Raw genomic sequence first — 21,411 nt, 5'->3', positions numbered from 1 at the left:
CTGTAGTTGACGCTCCAACTAAGTGGGGCCAAAATTGCTTCTTTCATGCGTTATGACATTCCACCCCTTCAAATTCTCTTTTCGCGGTGAGTCCTGCCATCCCGCTTTGGCAGAAAGTACACACAGATGTTCAGAGATGACGCAACAGAGAGAGGGAGGGAGGGAGGAGAAGAGCTTGTGGAAAACAGATGAACCAAGGACATGAAATATAATCCACTTTTATTTTACAGCTGGCCCATGCGCTCGAATTGCTTACACACACGCACACAGGAACTGTGTCAAACGAGTACTTAGGTCTAAATGACATAACGCGTCGGCCGTGATCTTAAAAAGCCTTCTCATAAAGGTAAGTACTGTAACTACGTGACCCCTTGCCTCCAGTGATGCCAATTGAGCAATTTTGTTGCTAGATTTAGCAACTTTTCAGACTACCCTGGCAACTTTTTTCTTCTTCCAAAAAGCACTTAGCAACAAATTGAGCTATTTTTAAAAATGTATTTGGAACTTTTAGCAACTTTGAAAAGTGACTCAAACGCTAAAATGCACGCATTTTCCCTCTAAAATGACAGAGAAAGTCGTTTTTTTTTTGTTGCCTGGCAGCTCGTGCACAGGCAGCTGCAGGCCAGCAGCAATTTCAGCAAATTGCAAATCATTGTTGGCTGACTGCAGCAGCAGGAGGATGCGGTCGACGAGACAAACCCAACGAATGTAGTTGGTCACGAATGTTTGACCTGGAACAGAACTTACAACATCAATCAACTTGTCTCAATCAAAACTGTACAGCCAGACGTACAGAAAAGAGTGGGAGTCTGTACCTGAATTTAAAGGGTGGCTGAAGCTAGTAATTGGGGATGATTGTCGGGCATAATGTGCGTACTGCAAATCAGATATGCTTTGCAAAAAGGTATGACATTTGCAACAGCAAAGCATATAAATGAATCAAAACCGTACAACCCTGCAACGCAGTCTACATTACCACAGTTGGTTAAGAAAGTGGATAACTGCAAAAGTACAGTAGCTACTATGGCCATTGGCCATTGCAGAGCATTGTTCGCTGCTAGCATGCCACCATTTTAGGTATGGCTTGCAAAGCTGCCTTTTCAGATTCTGTGGCAGCAACAAACTTCCAAATGCACCTTACCAAGTGCACAGAAATGATTAGGCGAGTACTGGCTCCATATTTTCTCAAAAGGGTAACATCAGATGTAGGGGATGAGAAGTTCAGTCTCCTTTTGGATGAGTCCACTGATGTCAGTGTCTCTAAATACCTGGGTGTGGTGATTCGGTATTTCAGTGCTAAAAAAGGAACCGTTGTGTCCACATTGCTCGGGCTGGTTGAATTGGAGGGGGGGGGGGGCGATGCCAGATCAATAGCAAAGGCGGTAGTTGAGTTTCTTGAGAAGTGTAACCTTAAAAAAAAGAGAATCTTCAGGGTATTGTCCGTGATGACTGGGGTGCACAACGGGGGTGCACAAGATTTTAAAGGAAGAATGTGCATTGCCCAATTTGGTACTCACCCGCTGTGTGTGTCATTCTTTACAATTGGCTGTCAGTGCAGCATCCAAAGAAACCATCCCTAGGAGTGTTGAGTACTTAAATCAGGGAAAAGGACAATTGGTTTTCCATTTCCCCAAAACGGGGAAACAATCGTACAAAGCAGTGTATACCACCATTCATTGTGGCCAGAAAACCCAGCAGATCACCGATTGAGCCTGCGGTAACTCGCATATTGAGCCAGTGGGAAGAACTGAAACTCCACTTTGAGCTGACCAATGTCAGTGAGCGTTGCTACATGGCGGATGTGCTCCACGCCATGTACAAGACCAACTATGTGTACCTGATATTCTTGAAATCAATCCTGTCCGACTTACAAGTCGCAGTGAAGTCAGTTGAGGGAGAGCAAACAGATCCTGTCAAGCTTTTGGACAATCTGGTACACCTCTTAACATCAATTTGCAGCAGAGTAGTCAACCCTATGGCAAAAATGGATGTCCTGAAGGATGCCATTGATAGACATCTCAGTCCATCACCAAATCAAATCAAATTTTATTTGTCACATACACATGGTTAGCAGATGTTAATGCGAGTGTAGCGAAATGCTTGTGCTTCTAGTTCCGACAATGCAGTAATAACCAACGAGTAATCTAACCTAACAATTCCAAAACTACTACCTTATACACACAAGTGTAAAGGGATAAAGAATAGGTACATAAAGATATATGAATGAGTGATGGTAAAGATAGGCATAGGCAAGATGTCTCGAGTACAGTATATATATAGGAGATGAGTAATGTAGGGTATGTAAACAAAGTGGCATAGTTTAAAGTGGCTAGTGATACATGTATTACATAATGATGCAGTAGATGATATAGAGTACATATGAGATGAGTAATGTAGGGTATGTAAACATTATATTAAGTAGCATTGTTTAAAGTGGCTAGTGGTATATTTTTACATCAATTTCCATCATTAAAGTGGCTGGATTTGAGTCAGTGTGTTGGCAGCAGCCACTCAATGTTAGTGGTGGCTGTTTAACAGTCTGATGGCCTTGAAATAGAAGCTGTTTTTCAGTCTCTCGGTCCCTGCTTTGATGCACCTGTACGGACCTCACCTTCTGGATGATAGCAGGGTGAACAGGCAGTGGCTCGGGTGGTTGTTGTCCTTGATGTTCTTTATGGCCTTCCTGTGACATTGGGGGGTGTAGGTGTCCTGGAGGGCAGGTAGTTTGCCCCCGGTGATGTGTTGTGCAGACCTCACTACCCTCTGGAGAGCCTTACGGTTGTGGGCGGAGCAGTTGCCGTACCAGGCGGTGATACAGCCCGACAGGATGCTCTCGATTGTGCATCTGTAGAAGTTTGTGAGTACTTTTGGTGACAAGCCAAATTTCTTCAGCCTCCTGAAATACTACCCTCTCCACTACTGTCCCGTCGATGTGGATAGGGGGGTGCTCCCTCTGCTGTTTCCTGAAGTCCACAATCATCTCCTCTGTTTTGTTGACGTTGAGTTTGAGGTTATTTTCCTGACACCACACTCCGAGGGCCCTCACCTCCTCCCTGTAGGCCGTCTCGTCGTTGTTGGTAATCAAGCCTACCACTGTAGTGTCATCCGCAAACTTGATGATTGAGTTGGAGGCGTGCATGGCCACGCAGTCGTGGGTGAACAGGGAGTACAGGAGAGGGCTCAGAACGCTCCCCTGTGGGGCCCCAGTGTTGATGATCAGTGGGGTGGAGATGTTACCTACCCTCACCACCTGGGGGCGGCCCGTCAGGAAGTCCAGTACCCAGTTGCACAGGGCGGGTCAAGACACAGGGTCTCGAGCTTGATGCCGAGTTTGGAGGGTACTATGGTGTTAAATGCTGAGCTGTAGTCGATGAACAGCATTCTCACACCATACCTTGGGTACCTTTGAGAGCACGGTGTACCAACTCAGTCTTGCGCCAGAAGACGAAAAGGTCATTCGGAGACAGTGCATCATCAACTACATTGTTGCTTTCAGCAAGGAGCTGCAAGCAAAGCTCCCAGACAACGTAGACGCCTTGCAAAACATGGCCTTGTTCAGTGTTAAGGAAACGCTAAAGCACAATAAAGGCACCACTGAAATTATTAAAGTAGCTGAGCTACTGGGGTACCAGTCACAAACAAATGATAAAATTGTTTCCCAATGGAGAAACATCCATCTGTTTAGGTGGGACTCAACTGAAAACACAGTCGAGTTTTGGAGTGAAGTGAATATCTACACGGACTCTTCCCGGGTCAAATCCTTATGAAGAACTGTGCAAAGCTGCACGCGCTGCCCTCTCATTGCAACACTCAAATGCAGAGGTTGAACAGCTGTTCAGCCAAATGAGAGTGGTCAAGTCAAAGTTAAGAAATAGAATGTCACTGCACGCTCTCAACTCCATACTCCCGGTACGGACTGAAGCTGGCTGGTGATACCTGTTATACCTGCATAAACTACCAAGTGAAGTTCTGCAGCAGTTTGGCACCACAGCAGCGTACAGCTTTAAGGCCACTCCATCCTCTTCTGCTGGTTCCAGCTGCGTGACAATGCATTTGGACAGTGAAGATGAAGAGGATTTCCTTGCCAATCTACGATTCATCATATTTACAGTACACGTAAGCAAGGAGTGGACTTTCTGGAACTGGCGGAGACACACAGCTGATGGTGGCAGTGTGCACTGCAGTGTGTGCGAGAACAGTGGCAATATCTGGAGGAAACCATTGAGCAGCTAGCCAGCCAAGCAGCACAACAACCTGGAGAGAGCTGGAGAGAGATGCCTAGCACATACATCCTTATTTGGGTTAAGTTGCTTGTTCAATAAGATAGCATATATACCTTGTTATTAGCTTGTACCTAGAATTGTTGCTCAGTTAGGTAGCATGTTAACTACCAATACACTGCTTAAAACTATAATTGTTCAGAATGTGTAGGTTTAATAGTTAAAAATAAAATAAATCAAATGTAATTGTTCAATAATGTGAAATTGTTCAATAATTCAATGTGTTGTGTTTAAAAATAAAAATATCTGATCATATAAAATGTGTTATAAATTTGTTATATTACTTTTACAAATAAAAATGTGCTAATAAACAAATCTAAATCTAAACGAATCATATTTTTCGCCGAGATGGCCAGTCAATTTGAGTAACGTTATTGTGTATTATTCGTAATGACGCAGTGTTACGTTATTACGTAATGACGTCATCGCGCAATGACATCACAACGCCATTTAGCAACAAATCGACCTGCCTCTAGCAACTTCCCCTGAAAATTCGCTGGCAACACTGCTTGCTTCACCTGTCATTGCGTGACCTGAGGCAAGGCCGCACCTGCGCTCAAATCCAAACCCACTCACCCTGTCTGACCTTATACCGATTTGTGTGTGTGTGTCCTCTCACCGTAGGGTTTCGTTGTAGATCTCCACCATGCTAACAGTGATCTTGAAGTCCCAGTCGGGCGCTTTCTCAGTCACCTCAGAGAACAGCAGTCTGAGAGCCCTCTGGTTAATGCCCGGGTCCTTGGCCACACCCTAAAAAAAAAAAAAGGACAGACAAAACATTTGCTATTAACAACCACTACAACACATCTCTTCATTTCTCTTTCATCCTTAATGTATCTCCTGTAGCCATGAGAGAGACGGAGTGAGAGCGAAAGTACGTGTGTGTGTGTGTATTAGCAGCAAATACCTCCATGGTGTAGGTCTTTCCTGAGCCTGTCTGTCCGTAGGCGAAGATGCATACGTTAAAGCCATCAATACAGGATGTCACCAGGGACTGGACCTCCTGGAACACCTGGTTAGCCAATCAGAGAGGGACAGTTAGGATGACAGCTGCTGTGATTGGTGACAGTAAACCATTAGAATATAGAGAGATCGCAACATCCTTGCAGTGTATCTCGATAATCTAAAGGGGCTTCCTCTCATGTTATTACCTTCATATTTGCACACTGCCCTTTCCCACCTGGACAAAAGGAAAACCTATGTGAGAACGCTGTTCATTGACTACAGCTCAGCGTTCAACACCATAGTGCCCACGAAGGGCATCACTAAGCTAAGGACCCTGGGGCTAAACACCTCCCTCTGCAACTGGACCTGTAGTCAACATAAGCCACGCTGATCCTCAACACTGGGGCCCCTCAGGGGTGTGTACTTAGTCCCCTCCTGTACTACCTGCTCACCCATGACTGCGTGGCCAAACAACTCCAAAACCATCATTAAGTTTGCTGACGACGCAACAGTGGTAGGCCTGATCACTGACAATGATGAGACAGCCTATAGGGAGGAGATCAGAGACCTAGCAGTGTGGTGCCAGGACAACAACCTCTCCCTCAATTTGAGCAAGACAAAGGAGCTGATTGTGGACTACAGGAAAAGGACCCATTGATATCGACGGGGATGTAGGGGAGCATGTTGAGAGTTAAGCTCCTTGGTGTCCACATCACCAACGAACTATCATGGTACAAACACACCAAGACAGTCGTGAAGAGGGCACGACAACACCTTCTCCCCCTCAGGAGACTGAAAAGATTTGGCATGGGTCATCAGATCCTCAAAATGTTCTACAGCTGCACCGTTGAGAGCATCCTGACCGGTTGCATCGCCACCTGGTATGGCAATTGCTCGGCATCTGACCGTAACATGCTACAGAGGGTAGCGCGTACGGCCCAGTACATCACTGGAGCCAAGCTTCCTGCCATCCAGGACCTATATATAGGCGGTGTCAGAGGAAAGCCCAAAAAATTGTCAGAGACTCCAGTCATTGACTGTTTTCTATGCCCAAATTAAACTGCCTGTTACTCAGGCCCAGAAGCTAGGATATGCATATAGTTAACCGGTTGGATCTCTAGGGGCGCTATTTCATTTTTGGATAAAAAACGTTCCCGTTTTAAGCGCAATATTTTGTCACGAAAAGATGCTCGACTATGCATATTATTGACCGTTTTGGAAAGAAAACAATCTGCAAAGATATTGTCTGTAAGTGCCCCAGAACTCATTCTACAGGCGAAACCAAGATGAAACGTCAAACAGGAAATGAGCAAAATTTCTGAAGCTCTGTTTTTTAATGTCTCCTTATATGGCTGTGAATGCAACAGGAATAAGCTTAGACCTTCTGCCATTTCCCCAAGATGTCGGCAGCATTGTGACGTATTTGTAGGCATATCATTGGAAGATTGACCATAAGAGACTACATTTTCCAAGTGTCCGCCTGGTGTCCTGCGTCGAAATTGGTGCGCAAAGCCAGGTGCAAGTATTTTTCCATTTGATTGAGAGGAGAAACCATGCTTCCACGAACGATATATCATCGAAGAGATATGTGAAAAACACCCTGAGGATTGATTCTAAACAACGTTTGCCATGTTTTCAGTCGATATTATGGAGTTAATTTGGAAAAAAGTTCGCGTTTTGAGGACTGAATTTTCAGGTTTTTTTGGTAGCCAAATGTGATGTACAAAACGGAGCTATTTCTAATACACAAAGAATCTTTTTGGAAAAACTGAGCATTTGCTATCTAACTGAGAGTCTCCTCATTGAAAACATCCAAAGTTCTTCAAAGGTAAATTATTTTATTTGAAGGCTTTTATGTTTTTGTTGAAATGTTGCGTGCTGGATGCTAACGCTAATGCGAACGCTAAATGCTACGCTAGCTAGCCACTTTTACACAAATGATTGTTTTCCTATGGTTGAGAAGCATATTTTGAAAATCTGAGATGACAGTGTTGTTTACAAAAGGCTAAGCTTGAGAGATGGCATATTTATTTAATTTTATTTGCGATTTTCATGAATAGTTAACGTTGCGTTATGGTAATGAGCTTGAGTCTGTATTCACGATCCCGGATCCGGGATGGGGAGATCAGAGAGGTTAAAATAATGTCTGTGAGTATAACAGAACTGATATGGCAGGTGAAATTATGGGATTTCTGTTTTGAATTTGGCGCCCTGCAATTTCACTTGCTGTTGTCGAGGTGGGATGCTAACGTCCCACTGGTACCAGAGAGGTTAACAGCTTCTACCCCAAAGCCCGTTGACTGCTGAACGATTAATCAAATGGACACCGGACTATTTACATTGAGCCCCCCCCCCAATTGTTTTGTACACTGCCTCTACTTGCCGTACCAACTAACCTGTACCTCCGCAGATTGACTCGGTACCGGTACCCCCTGTATATAGCCTCGTTATTGTTATTTTATTGTGTTACTTTTTATTCTTTTTTACTTCAGTTTATTTGGTCAATATTTTCTTACGCTTCTTCACGGTAAGGTCTACACTTGTATTCGGCGTATGTGACGGTTATAGTTTGAGTTGAAACATCATATGTTGCCTTTACCTGTTGTGCATTTTCTGATCGGCAAAGATGAAGGCAAGGAAGACACTTTGAGACTATTGAGATGTACTCCAAGTCATGACGTTCTACTGACCCCTTCCTGCGTGGCCTGAGGGTGGAACACCTTGTCCAGTTCAAAGGTCATCAGTTTGCCCTTGTTGGAGAGGTAGAGAAGGGCATCGTCATCTGGGTCAAAGCTGACCATGTTTTCGGCAGAATCATGCTCCCCCCGGCACACCGGCCGCACCCGACAGAACACCCTGATGTTACCTGGGAAGTGAAGGCAAGAGGAGACAAATTACAATACTGTTGTTTTGGGACAACAAATGCAAAGATCCACTGCTTTTGAACAGAATTGGATCTGGTATGTACAAACTATATACACTAGCTAGTACGAACGACTGATATCACTCACACACACACACACACACACACACCTCTCAGAATGCACGGTCAAGGGGTCGTACCTTTGAGGCGCACCAGCTCGTTGTGGCATTTCTTCCTCAGGTTCATCTCTCTCTTGTACTTCCTCAGCAGCTCTTGGTTGGCACTGCTCACCTCGCCTATCACCTGGCAGATCTCCTGCTTGGCCTCGGTCATGGCCTTCTCCAGCATGAAGGGGAAGTCCTGAACCTGCCTCTTCAGACAGTTGTAGTCACAGGTGAGAGTACGCAGGGCTGGCTGAAGCGTCAAAAGGTTCATACGCACACCTGGGGACAGGGAGGGACACACATTTTGTTACAACAGTGAATAAAACAGAGCACACACACATTCCTGGGTCATATTCATTAGGAAGGACAACAAAATCGAATAAAACCTGAAGTTGTCCAGTAAGGAACACGTGTACTTTTTTTGATGGAGAATGTTTCGCTACGGTGTGCCCTAATGAATACCGTCCGGAACTGCTATGTGCATACTCACAAATACAAAAAAAAATGCATAGTCCTAAACGTACGGCTCACCTGCCAGGTTCTCATGCACGGCCTTCATCTCACTTTCAGCCCTGATGAAGGCCTCTTCGATCACCCTGTTCTTCTCTTCCTCCAGGTTCTGCATTTCAGCCTCCAACTGGCCCTGGGCCCGCTCCATCTCCCCCTCGTACACCAGGATCTACAGGTGACAGAGAGAGGTTAGAGTAGATCTTGGGACAGTACCAACACACCACACTGGTCTGGGTGGGGACTGGAGCGTGTTTGGTGGTCTACCTGTAGCTAAAAGCTAGTATAAAAGCTAACAGCACGGGAACTCAGATCTAATGGCTACCAGGGCATTTGAACTAAGGGCTTCAAATGCCCCTTAACATCTTTGCTAAAATCTGAAGCCTATAACTAATAACTAATTAAAAGTTAGCTCCCAGCAAAACCATGGGTTTGCTTCTTCTCAGCTACAGGACACATTAATCAAATCAAATTTGTCACATGCGCCAAATACAACAGGTATTTCAGGGAAATGCTTACAAGCCCTTAACCAACAATGCTTTAAGAAGTTAAGAAAAAAGAAGTGTTAAGTAAAAAATTGAAAATAATAGTAACAAATAATTAAATAGCAGCAGCAAAATAACAATAGCGAGGCTATATACAAGGGGTACCGGTACAGAGTCAATGTGCGGAGGCATCGGTTAGTCGAGGTAATATGTACATGTAGGTAGAGTTAAAGTGGCTATGCATAGATAATAAACAGAGTAGCAGCAGCTTAAAAGAGGGGTCTGGATAGCCCTTTGACCAGCTGTTCAGGAGTCTTATGGCTTTGGGGTAGAAGCTGTTAAGAAGCCTTTTGGAACTAGACTTGGATCTCTGGTACCGCTTGATGTGCAGTAACAGAGGGAACAGTCTGACAATTTTTAGGGCCTTCCTCTGACACCGCCTGGTATAGAGGTCCTGGATGGCGGGAAGCTTGGCCCCAGTGATGTACTGGGCCGGACGCACTACCCTCTGCAGTGCCTTGCGGTCGGAGGCCGAGCAGTTGCCGTACCAGGCAGTGATGCAACTATCATTACAGCTAAAAGCTAATCCAAAACAACCATACACTGCACCCCATTACAGGAGTGGAGGACCCTTGAAAAGATTTAGGGTAAAGTTTGTGTGTGTCACTCCAGCACAGGTTTTTGGTGGGGGTTGAAACCACACAGATGGGCAGAGTTTGGGGAGCAGGGTGCCTGAGACACAGGAAGTGATGTAGTGACAAAACAGGAAGCACTATGAGGGGCCTATCAAGGGGGGCCAACCTTAGACAACCTGCAAATGATCTCGCCATTGCCCCTTCCGACGGCCTTGGAGAGCAGGCCGCAGATACGGCTGCGGTCCGCACGCAGCTGAAACCAAACGTAAGCGAAGAGAGAGGGGTTAACACGGCCCATGCCACTACAGAGGAGGGGAGGGGACAAGGGTTGAACCAGTCACCTCTACTGGGAGGGAGGGGCGTTTTTATGAAGGACCGTACCGTCACAATCTACTACAAGGGGGTGAGTTGGATTGTATCAATGGTTGTACCAGGGGGAGGAACGAGGAGAACTTGAGAAATATCAAAGACCAACTGGTGAAGGAGCTAATGGGATTAGGAAGGGGCACAGAGGGTTATGCGTGTGTGAGAGTAGTATGTGCGTGTTGTTAGATGGTTGTGTGTGTGCGTCTGTGTACATGTGCATCTCCTTATGTGTGTACCTGAGCTCGGAGCTGGGTGCTGGTCCTCTGGGACTCATGCAGCTGTGTCTCCAGCTCTCGGAGCAGCTGTCTCTGCAGTGATAGCTGCTCCTGCAGGGCGGCGCTCTTGGCCTGTGCCTCGGTTACCGCCTGCTGAGACCCTGACGACTCCACCTCCACTATCTCAGTCACATACTGGACGGAGAGAGAATAGAGAGAGCGAGATAGATGAGGTAGGAGGAGAGAGAAAGAAAGGTGGGGAGCAGAAGAGAGAGATCGATATCGTAAGATCACCAGGGAACACAATTCAGCAGCAAATGCTCTCATATAACTCAAAAACATCGGATAGGTGGTAAGCTACCAACATATAGCTTACCCATCCTATCATTTCAGATCTGTGAGGGACCATTAAGTAACATAGGAGCTAGCGAGGGGTTGTGTTTGAAATGGGACCGTTTTTGGCGATTCCTCACCTTGACCTGATGGGTCCGGGCAGCCTGTCTGGCCAGCTCCTCCTCACAGTCTCTGAGCCGGACGCTCAGCTGCTGCTCCACCTCCCCCTGCTGACACTTGGACTCCTCCAGTTGCCTCTGCATCTCCCCCACGTGGAGCTTGGACTCCTCCAGCTGTCGGCTGAGCGTCTCCACCCGGCTGGCCTTCTCCAGGACCTGCTGCTCCAACTCAGCCAGCCTCCTCTGCCTCAGTCTGGTCTGGCTCTCCCAGAGAGACACCTCCTCACGCAGGGCCTCCACATCCTATATAACATACAGTTATAATACACCACACACACTTATAACACTGCTTCTACTCGCTCTCTGGCCTGGTACTGCCAACGAGATACCTTGCCACACAGGGCGTCAGTACCCTACACACAAACAGTGCTATAGACAGAGCTATAATGGGTTTTCACAACCTCTGCCCTCACTTGATTTTGCCCATCCGTACCTGGCTGTGGGGGCAGTCAGTGGCTGTGCAGGCCGGTGGAGGAGCCTCCTGGAGCAGTGAGGTCTTGCATGCCTTCAGCTCCTGCTTCAGCCGCTCGTTCTCGACCACCAGCAGCTCCAGGTGCTTCTCCAGGTCGGTCGCCCCCTACAGGACAGGAGGAACAAGCACATTTTTTTATTTAACTAGTCAAGTCAGTTATGAACAATTTCTTATTTTCAATGACTGCCTAGGAACAGTGGGTTAACTGCCTGTTCAAGGGCAGAACGACAGATTTGTAGCTCAGGGATTTGAACTTGCAACCTTTCGGGTTACAAGTCCACCGCTCTAACAATTAGGCTACCCTGCCGCCCCATATGTCAGTATCACACTCACAAAGGCACCACACGGAGGGATATCAATATACACAGGAAGGAATTAACACTCATTCACACACACAGGGCAATGCACAAGCACTTTTTCTCTGACTATTGTTCAATATCTGCCCCCCGGACAAACAACAGGAGACAGTGAAACAAAAGAACACATACACATCTACATACCATTGTACCTGCCCCCTCTCCCTGACCTCCCCCACACACTCACATGCAACACCTTAGAATGCCTGTGAAGCAGAAGTGTGTCACGGTGCAATCTTACACCGGGAAGAAAAATATATGTCAATTATCTTGAGCTCGTCTTTCCCAGGCTTTCCCAAGAATGTAGGCCAGCTGGGCTCTGCCCTCATTCTCTTTTTCCATCCCTCCTCCCTCACCAGTCTCTCTCCTCCCGAGTTTCCTCCATTCCCCTCTCTCTCTTCTACTCACCACCCCCGAGCGCAGTCTCTCCACCTCCTGGGTCTGGTCTGGCAGCTTCTCCTCCAGCTCCCCCACCTGTGTGCGCAGCGCTGCGATGAGCTGCTCTCCTTCCTGAATGAGACAGTTGCTGTGCTGCTGCTGCTCCTGTGGCTCAGCCAGCCTCTGCACTGCCCGAACACCTGCAACAGACACACACACACAGTGATTACACATTACATACACGCAGCCACAGAATTTAAAAACAAGACACACACACGCCATCCAGCCCCACAGCAGTGGATAATGCGCGTTGACAGTCGGTCACAGCCGTGACACACAGACCTCTTCTTGCTGACAGGCTGGTTTGTGTCAGTACTGGGAACACCGTCCTGACAGATACACCACGAAGAGACCATTCGGGGTCATTCATTTCACAGTAATTATTGATGTATCAGTCAGTCCCCCCCCACCAGCTACCCGTTCCTCTCTCACCGCTGGGCAGGGCTGTGTGCAGCTCCTCCTGTAGCGTGTGTATGAGGCTCGTCTTCTCCTGAAGACTCTGTTGTTGACTCTGCAGCGGCCTCTGCAGCTGCAGACACCGGGAAGCTTCCTGGCGTCGCAGACGCGCCTGGAACTCGCACACTTTCTCCTGCAGTGTCTAGACACACGCACGCATGCGGAAAAGGTCACAGGTTAGAAGCCAGACAGGTCGTTAACGGGACAATTCCAAGGGAACGAGGAGGCGTAAAGGTGGATTGGTCAGTTAATAACAACATCCATGTTCACAGGTTTGATCAAAACCGACCTATCCAGTCAGTCTATAGGTAAATCGATTTGAATGCAATCACTTTTTGACAGCATCCCCTTTGATTTACACGTTTTTAGATAATTGACTTGAAAGGAAATAAAATGAACGTTATTTTTTTAAATACAAATTTATCTTCCAGAAATGATGAAAGTTTGACAACCTCGTTTGCAAGATTTTAAATGACAAATCTCAACCGATGATATTTTCCAGTGATGAAGACATGGATGTCTCATGGTATGCTGGGGTATGCAAAATGGGTCAACTTTGAGCACCCCTTTATCTCTTGAATGTTTTGGCCTTCAGGCCCAAAAAGTCACTTTGGGCACTTCTACAACGGCCAAATGTGTGTGGAAGGTTTCGTTCAAGTCAAAAGGAGTGCTGTCAAAAAGCGATTGAATTCATATGGATATACCCCTCCCTATATGGTGGTTTTCAAACATCTCCTCTGGGACCCCCAGACATTTCACAATTTTGTTATAGCCCCAAACTAGCTCATCTGCACTCACCTGACAGTTTATTAAGTACACCACCCAGTTTACGAAAACGGATCGTTCCTACAGACAGTGAGTCAGGCGGATGTGACTTGCTATATAAAGCAGGAAGACAGGCATCGAGGCATTCAGTTACTGTTCGATTGAACGTTAGAATGGGCAAAACGAGTGACCGAAGCGACTTGGAGCGTGGTATGATCGTCGGTCCCAGGCGCGCCAGATCTAGTATCTCAGAAACGGCCGCCGAAAAACATCCATTCAGCGGCAGTTCTGTGGGTGAAAACAGCTTGTTGATTTTAGGGGTCAGAGGAGAATGGCAAGAATCGGGCAAGCCAACAGGCGGGCCTCAAACAGACAAATAACTGTGCAGTACAGCAGTGGTGTGCAGAACAGGCATCTCGGGAAACACACAACTTGTCACGGATGGGCTATTGCAGCAGACGACCACACCAGGTTCCACTACTATCAGCTAAAAACAAGAAATGGCTCCAGTGGGCACGCCATCACCAACACTGGACAATTGAGGAGTGGAAAAACAGCTCCTTGTCCAAGGATCCCAGTTCCTGTTGTGTCCTGCTGATGGCAGAGTCAGGATTTGGCGTAAGCAGCATGAGTCTATTGACCCCACCCTGCCTGGTGTCGGTGGTGTACTGGTGTGGGGAATGCTTTCCTGGCACACGTTAGGTGCCTTGATACCAATTGTGCAACGATTGAACCACACAGCACATCTGAACATTGTTGCTGACCAAACCCAATAGAGCATCTTCGGGATGAGATGGAATGGGCTGTACCGCTGTCCAATCTGCAGGAGCTGTGTGACGCAATCCCTGTAGAACATTTCTGACACCTTGTAGAATCAATGCCCTGAAGAATTCAGGCTGTTCTGGAAGCAAAGTTGGGTCCGACCCCTTACGAGATGGGTGTACCTAATAACCTGGCCGGCGAGTGAAAATCATCTAAATAAGGGTTTGATGATTAGTTGTGTACTAGTTCTGGAATGGATCAAATACATTGAACTGCATGTGGTCCCTGAGAAAAGGTTTGAAAACCACTGGTATTCATAACTAGACTCAGATGCAGAGATGAAACTGCTTACTCTACCAACTGAAACCACCTACAGCCATACAAATCAGACTAAAGAAACTAAAATACTAATTACAGAGAGACAGACAGAGAGAGACAGAGAGAGACAGAGAGAGACAGCGAGAGACAGCGAGAGACAGAGAGAGACAGAGAGAGACAGAGAGAGACAGAGAGAGACAGAGAGAGACAGAGAGAGACACACAGCTGGAGACTGCAGAGAGACCGAATGAGGACATTACATAGGCAGATGTCCAGGAACAGGACCAGGTCACCTTCTGTGAAGGAAAGCGGGATGTGGGGAGGAGAGAGGAATGAGAGAATGTACAGCAATGAAAGGTGTAGTGGGCTGGAGGAAGACAAAAGAGAAATGGCCGGTTGAGATAAAGGAGAAACAGCACAACAATGAATGAAAGAGGAATATGGAGGAAATGCAACGATTTGTTGAAGAGAGAGACTGCTTTTTGTGTACGCGTGTAAGTTCGCACGTGTCTCCCTAAAAGCCACGCGTCAAAAAGGCACGGACTGTCATCTTTAATCTATTAGACCTGTCGCTATGAGGCGCCAATGTCATCTTTAATCTATTAGACCTGTCGCTATGAGGCGCCAATGTCATCTTTAATCTATTAGACCTGTCGCTATGAGGCGCCAATGTCATCTTTAATCTATTAGACCTGTCGCTATGAGGCGCCAATGTCATCTTTAATCTATTAGACCTGTCGCTATGAGGCGCCAATGTCATCTTATGAAGTGCTGATTGTGAGTTTTATGAAAGCACTGGGTGCTGTCAACGCAAGTCTAAATCCAAGTCACAGGGGCAGATTAGGATGCTTGTCACGAGGCACTGGACAGAACAGTGTAGAATACCCACACCTTAGGGGTATACTACAACGCAGATCAATGACTTAGCCAGCTAACTTGCCTAAACATTCTGAAATAACTTTTTCGTTTGTAGAAAGATGGGTCAATCAGACATGCCTAACAACCAATTATCTTTCCTAATGAACCAGAAAATCAGTACTTATTTATGTTTATCCAAGATAGCTGGCTAACTCATTGATCCTGCTTTTGTAGTATAACCCTCTGTGCTGTGCTCAGTGGGGCACAACAATGTGGAACGTTCCGATGGAAATGTACGAACGACATGCCTCTTAGTCATGTGATAAAATTAGGTCTGCTATATTTGTGACATTTCTACATACAACGTTGAGTCCGTTACACCCTCCTGAGCGAAGATCTATGTTGTTGTAACAGTGTGTGCTCTACCCTGTGTTATTCCAAATGCTGACAGAGCAACACAATCCTGAACACATGAAATAAAACCACAGGAGGGATACTATGCAGACACACAGGATTTTATGTTCCGCAGAGTACACAGAGTGTACAGGATAATGACAGCTATGCTGTATGTATGTATGTATGTATGTATGTATGTATGTATGTATGTATGTATGTATGTATGTATGTATGTATGTATGCACAGTTGAAGTCGGAAGTTTACATACACTTAGGTTGGAGTTGTTAAAACACGTTTTTCAACCACTCCACAAATGTCTCCTTAACCAACTAGTTTTGTCAAGTCGGTTAAGCACATCTGCTTTGTCCATGACAAGTACATTTTCCAGCAATTGTTTACAGACAGATTATTTCACTTCTAATATCACAATTCCTTTGGGTCAGAAGTTTACATGCACTGAGTTGACTGTGCCTTTTAAACAGCTTGGAAAATTCCAGAAAATTATGTCATGGCTTTAGAAGATTCTGATAGGCTAATTGACATCCTTTGAGGCTAATTGACATCATTTGAATCAATTGGAGGTGTACCCTTGGATGCATTTCAATGCTTACCTTCAAACTCAGTGCCTCTTTGCTTTACATCATGGGAAAATCAAAAGAAATCAGCCAAGACCTCCACAAAATTGTAGACCTCCACACGTCTGGTTCATCCTTGGGTGCAATTTCCAAATTGCTGAAGGTGCCATGTTCATCTGTACAAACAATAGTACGCTAGTATAAACACCATGGGACCACGGAGCCGTCATACCGCTCAGGAAGAAGACGCGTTGTCTCCTAGAGATGAACGCACTTTGGTGCAAAAAGTGCAAATCAATCCAGATCAACAGCAAAGGCCCTTGTGAAGATGCTGGAGGAAACAGGTACAAAAGTATCTATATCCACAGTAAAACGAGTCCTATATCGACATAACCTGAAAGGCATCTCAGCAAGGAAGAAGCCACTGCTCCAAAACCGCCATAAAAAAAGTAAAGACTACAGTTTTCAACTGCACATGGGGACAAAAATCGTAGTTTTGGAGATATGTCCTCTGGTCTGATGAAACAAAAATATAACTGTTTGGCCATAAGGACCATTGTTATGTTTGGAGGAAAAAGGGGGAGGCTTGCAAGCCGAAGAACACCATCCCCACCGTGAAGCACGGGGGTGGCAGCATCATGTTGGGTGCTTTGTTGCAGGAGGGACTGGTGCACCTCCAATTGACTCAAATGATGTCAATTAGCCTATCAGAAGCTTCTAAAGCCATGATATAATTTTCGGGAATTTTCCAAGCTGTTTAAAGGCACAGTCAACTTAGTGTATGTAAACTTCTGACCCACTGGAATTGTGATAAAGTGAATTATAAGTGAAATAATCTGTCTGTAAACAATTGTCATGCACAACGTAGATGTCCTAACCGATTTGTCAAAACTATAGTTTGTTAACAAGAAATTTGTGGAGTGGTTGAAAAAAGAGTTTTAATGACTCCAACCTAAGAGATGTATTGGTGTGTGTGTGTTAGAAGCTCATTAAAACCGGATCGATAAATCCACTGTGTCCCACTCCCCAAGGCTCTTACTGACCTGAAACCCCCCCACCAGTTTAGCCAGTGAAACCAGGACAAACAAGTGCCATGTTGGGAAAACACCCACCAATATGAACGATACGCTAGCCACATTGACCTAGTTAGTTGAGTATTAGTTGTGTGTGTGTGTGTGCATGCACGGTCATCTCACCTGTATGAGTAGCTGTTGGTTGTGATTGTGCTGGCTGGTTTCTAATTGGTCAGTAGTGGTCAGAGCGGTACGTTGTGGGAAAGCGGCTGTGGGTAGAGACAGGAAGGAGCAGTCCTCCTCACCATCACTCATCAAGAAGTCCACTGAGCTTGCTACGGACACACAGGAGGGACAAACAAAGTTAGGGAAACACAAACATACACTCACAGTTACACACACACACACACACACACACCTCTCTCCCCTATTTTCACTCCCCAACCTTCCAAGGTTCGCACAGACAGTACCACAGAAACGAGCACAGCTAGATAAGCAGTGTGATAACCCAGGCCTAAGTAGGTGATATATACAACTCCATACAGGCCTGTTTACCTGTGTGTGTGCGCGCGTGTCTTCGTGTATTTGTTTGGGGACCCAGGGTCTTATCAACCTGAGGACAATCAGTGCACTGTGCTACTGCACTAGGTCCATTCTACACAATCAACCCTACAATATTAACCTGTATTAACACACATGCTCAAACAAACATGTATTTTCTAATACACGCGTAATAGCAATTTAACTGAACCTTATGCATACAATGGATCACAGACTAAGGAAAACACGCACCAAGACAAACACACTTATTCAGGGAAGTAGTGCTTAAAGTATCCCCCACACAGTCTACAAATACATTATGTGTACAGACTGTATGTGTACACACTGCGCAAATCAGTTTAATACAGAGACACACGGGTCGACTCGCAGCTCTCTAACGCTGGGAGAACAAAACAAAAAAAAACAGCAAGCCTTCGGTAACTGATGACCCGGCAGATGAAGTCCCACACAGCGGAGTCACACACGCACAGACAAATGTACAATACATACACACAAACTCGCACACCATTAGGAGACACACTGTGAAGTACTATACGACCGACGCGTAAACACAACCATCCTCTCCTCCTCTACCTTCCGCTCTCAAATAGCATTACACACTGTCCCTTTCTTTCTCAGACAGTCACCTCACCTCTCTTTTCTGCACTAAGCACAAATCACAGTTGTGCTGCTCTGTCGTCACCTTGAGCAGTCCTGCAAGAGCACTGGCACAGAGAAGTGCACACCCACAGACAGATGGACACACACACACACACACACCGTACACACACACACAATAGGTCCAGTGTTTGCACTCCTGGCCCCTGGACTGTGGCTGGGGTGGGGGGGGGGATCAGCTTTAAGCTCTGTACCCGATAGAGACGCACTCCTTCAGCTGAGAGAGGTAGAGAAAGAGAGAAGCCTGGCACACACTCACTCCTCGCCGCTTTCTCAGACAGCTGGCATACACTCTTCCTTTCCCCTCTCCAGTCAGATATAGGAATGCCTTCTCTTCCTCTCCTCTTTTCCAGTATCTCCCGTCTCTCCCAGTGTCACTGAGAGGCACAGCTCATGGGAATGTGTCACACTCCTATACTCTTAGTAAGAGTCCTGTCAGACAGGCAGCACACACACACACACCTCTCCCATTCCCTCCCACGCTCCCCTCCCACCCTCCCTGACATCCCAAAAATGTGGTCACAATGGTTTAGTCCCAATCCTGTCACTGAGGGACTCCCTTGCTGCCCAATGGGGTGGGCCTACAGAATCCACTCACCATCCAATGAGATGTCTTTCTTCCAGAGCTCCTGCAGACAGGGGGCGTGGCCAAGGTCCCAGGTCTTTCTTGTTCCGAACATGACCACAGGGCTGAGCAAAGCACTGGGTCTCTGGACCGGCTAGAGACAGAGAGATAGCAAGATAGAGAGAAACAAAGAGAGAAAGACATACTGTACATTTACATTTTTTTGTAATTTAGCAGACACTCTTATACAGAGCGACTTACATACTGAGCCACCGTGGGAATCGAACCCACAACCCCTGGAGTTGGAAGCGCCATGCTCTATCAACTGAGCTACATCATATTATATACACAGAGAGAGAGAAAAGACATGAGCTATTGCTTGCGGTTAACATTCCCTGTGTTCAAATTTCATTGCTATTATTGCTTTAAAAAGGTTCTTGCTTTGGCAATATAAGGTAACGACTTGTCATGCCAATAAAGCTCATTGAAAGTAACTGAAAGAGAGAAATGTCACTGAAAGAGAGAAAAAGACTGACAGCACGGTATGAGAGCGATAGGAGAGGAGAAAGCGCGCTCATGTGTGATCATTAATCTGTATACACAGTGGGTGGTGGGAACAGCCTTCAGAGTTCATGATGAAACACAGGAGAAATTAGAAAGAGATGGACAACATTCCTGCATGACTGACCGTCACATTCACAGCCGATACTGGGTTGTATTCATTTTTCGGACACCATTTACTCCAAACGGAAAACGTTTTGCAACTATTGGCCAATTTCAGGTAGGTCCCGCCCTGTTTTCATTCGGTTTGCTTCCGATAGGTTCAGCTTGGTTCCTAGTGGTAACCAGTTCCCTGTTTAATACAGCCACACTGGATACACGGACACTGATCTGGGCCCGGTTTCCCGATAGCGACGGAACTTAAGCTTACGAGTGTTATAACGATGCATCGTTCCTATAATGGCCAAATAACTCCTATGCATTTCCCAAAACACCACGTAGGGAGAACTTTCAAAGAGTGTCGATACTAAAAATGCAGCACTGTTCTCGGATGAGCTTTCTCCATTCCAATGTTACCTTAACATTGGGAATTATTCCACAATACTAACAGATCAGCTCCTAGAGAGATATGATCACCTACAGTGCCCTTCAGAAAGTATTCACACCCCTGGACTTTTTCCACATTTTGTGGAAATCGATTAAATTGAGATTGTTTTGACACTGGCCTAGACACAATACCTCATAATGTCTAATGGGAATAATGTTTTTAGGAATTTTAGTGTGTACAATCATTTTTAATAACTACCTAATCTCTGTAACCCACACATACAATGTGTAAAAAGGATTATTAGGGAAATCGTTCTTCTTGGAAACCATGTAAACGTTTTAATCTAACTATTATATAAATCTGACTATTCACAATAATCAAATTATTGTGTGCATGTAGCCACACTCATTGAATCTCTCTTTGAGCATGGTAAAGTTATTAAATTACACTTTCGATGGTGTATCAATTCACCCAGTCACTACAAAAATACAGGCGTCCTTCCCAATTCTGTTGCCGGAGAGGAAGGAAACCACTCAGGGATTTCACCATGAGGCCAATGGTGACTTTACAACAGTTACAGCGTTTAATGGCTGTGATAGGAGAAAACTGGAGATGGGTCAACAACATTCAGAGGTGGAAAAAGTACCCACATTGTCATACTTGAGTAAAAGTAAAGATCCCTTAGTAGAAAATGACTACTAAAAAAGTAAGTCACCCAGTAAAATACTAACTTGAGTAAAAGTATTCAGTTTTAAATACCCTTAAGTATCAAAAGTATGAGTCATTTCAAACTCCTTATATTAAGCAAACCAGACCGCACCAATTTTTTTATATTTGTATTTATTTACGGATAGCCAGGGACAGTGGCTCGATGATTTTATTCATGTGCATGTATGGCTTTTAAGTTGTGTGTGCTTGTTTTTTTTAAATGGTCGAATTAATAAACTAAAGGACACTAAACCAAGGGACACACAACACTCAAACAATTTACAAACAAAGCTTTTGTGTTTAGTGAGTCCACCAGATCAGAGGCAGTAGGGATGACCACAACAGATTGGCTCAAACTCATTATGAAGGAAAGAAATTCCACAAATTAACTTTTAACAAGGCACACCTGTTAATTTAAATGCATTCCAGTTGAATACCTCATGAAGCTGGTTGAGAGAATGCCAAGAGTGTGCAAAGCTGTCAAAGGCAA

At 45.6% G+C, this 21,411-nt stretch overlaps 1 protein-coding gene across 18 annotated transcripts in view; it reads right to left on the bottom strand.

Annotated features, from left to right (window-relative positions):
* Positions 1-21,411, bottom strand: part of LOC110506284 (kinesin-like protein KIFC3) — a 72,491-nt gene that overhangs the window by 5,397 nt on the left and 45,683 nt on the right. For 6 of the 18 annotated variants that reach the window (XM_090221759.1, XM_090221755.1, XM_090221756.1 and 3 more), the window contains exons 2-14: positions 19,199-19,319; positions 17,566-17,717; positions 12,671-12,836; positions 12,209-12,378; positions 11,406-11,549; positions 10,934-11,215; positions 10,482-10,655; positions 10,046-10,132; positions 8,784-8,931; positions 8,289-8,531; positions 7,916-8,091; positions 5,188-5,292; positions 4,900-5,030 (exon numbers count right to left, since the gene is read on the bottom strand). In XM_090221759.1, the coding sequence (XP_090077885.1) occupies positions 4,900-5,030; positions 5,188-5,292; positions 7,916-8,091; positions 8,289-8,531; positions 8,784-8,931; positions 10,046-10,132; positions 10,482-10,655; positions 10,934-11,215; positions 11,406-11,549; positions 12,209-12,378; positions 12,671-12,836; positions 17,566-17,717; positions 19,199-19,280 (2,060 nt within the window). In that variant the 5' untranslated portion in view covers positions 19,281-19,319. Of the gene's footprint in view, positions 1-4,899; positions 5,031-5,187; positions 5,293-7,915; positions 8,092-8,288; positions 8,532-8,783; positions 8,932-10,045; positions 10,133-10,481; positions 10,656-10,933; positions 11,216-11,405; positions 11,550-12,208; positions 12,379-12,670; positions 12,837-17,565; positions 17,718-18,574; positions 19,098-19,198; positions 19,320-21,411 lie in introns of those variants that run through there. The other 12 variants (XM_021585742.3, XM_090221763.1, XM_021585739.3 and 9 more) reach the window with 6 other exon arrangements.

The sequence above is a fragment of the Oncorhynchus mykiss genome, chromosome 26, assembly GCF_057628025.1.
Source record: "Oncorhynchus mykiss isolate SJ-2025 chromosome 26, ASM5762802v1, whole genome shotgun sequence".
Taxonomy (NCBI): Eukaryota; Metazoa; Chordata; class Actinopteri; order Salmoniformes; family Salmonidae; genus Oncorhynchus; species Oncorhynchus mykiss.
Note: the sequence above shows the minus strand (reverse complement) of the source record. Positions and strands in the feature narration are given on the sequence as shown.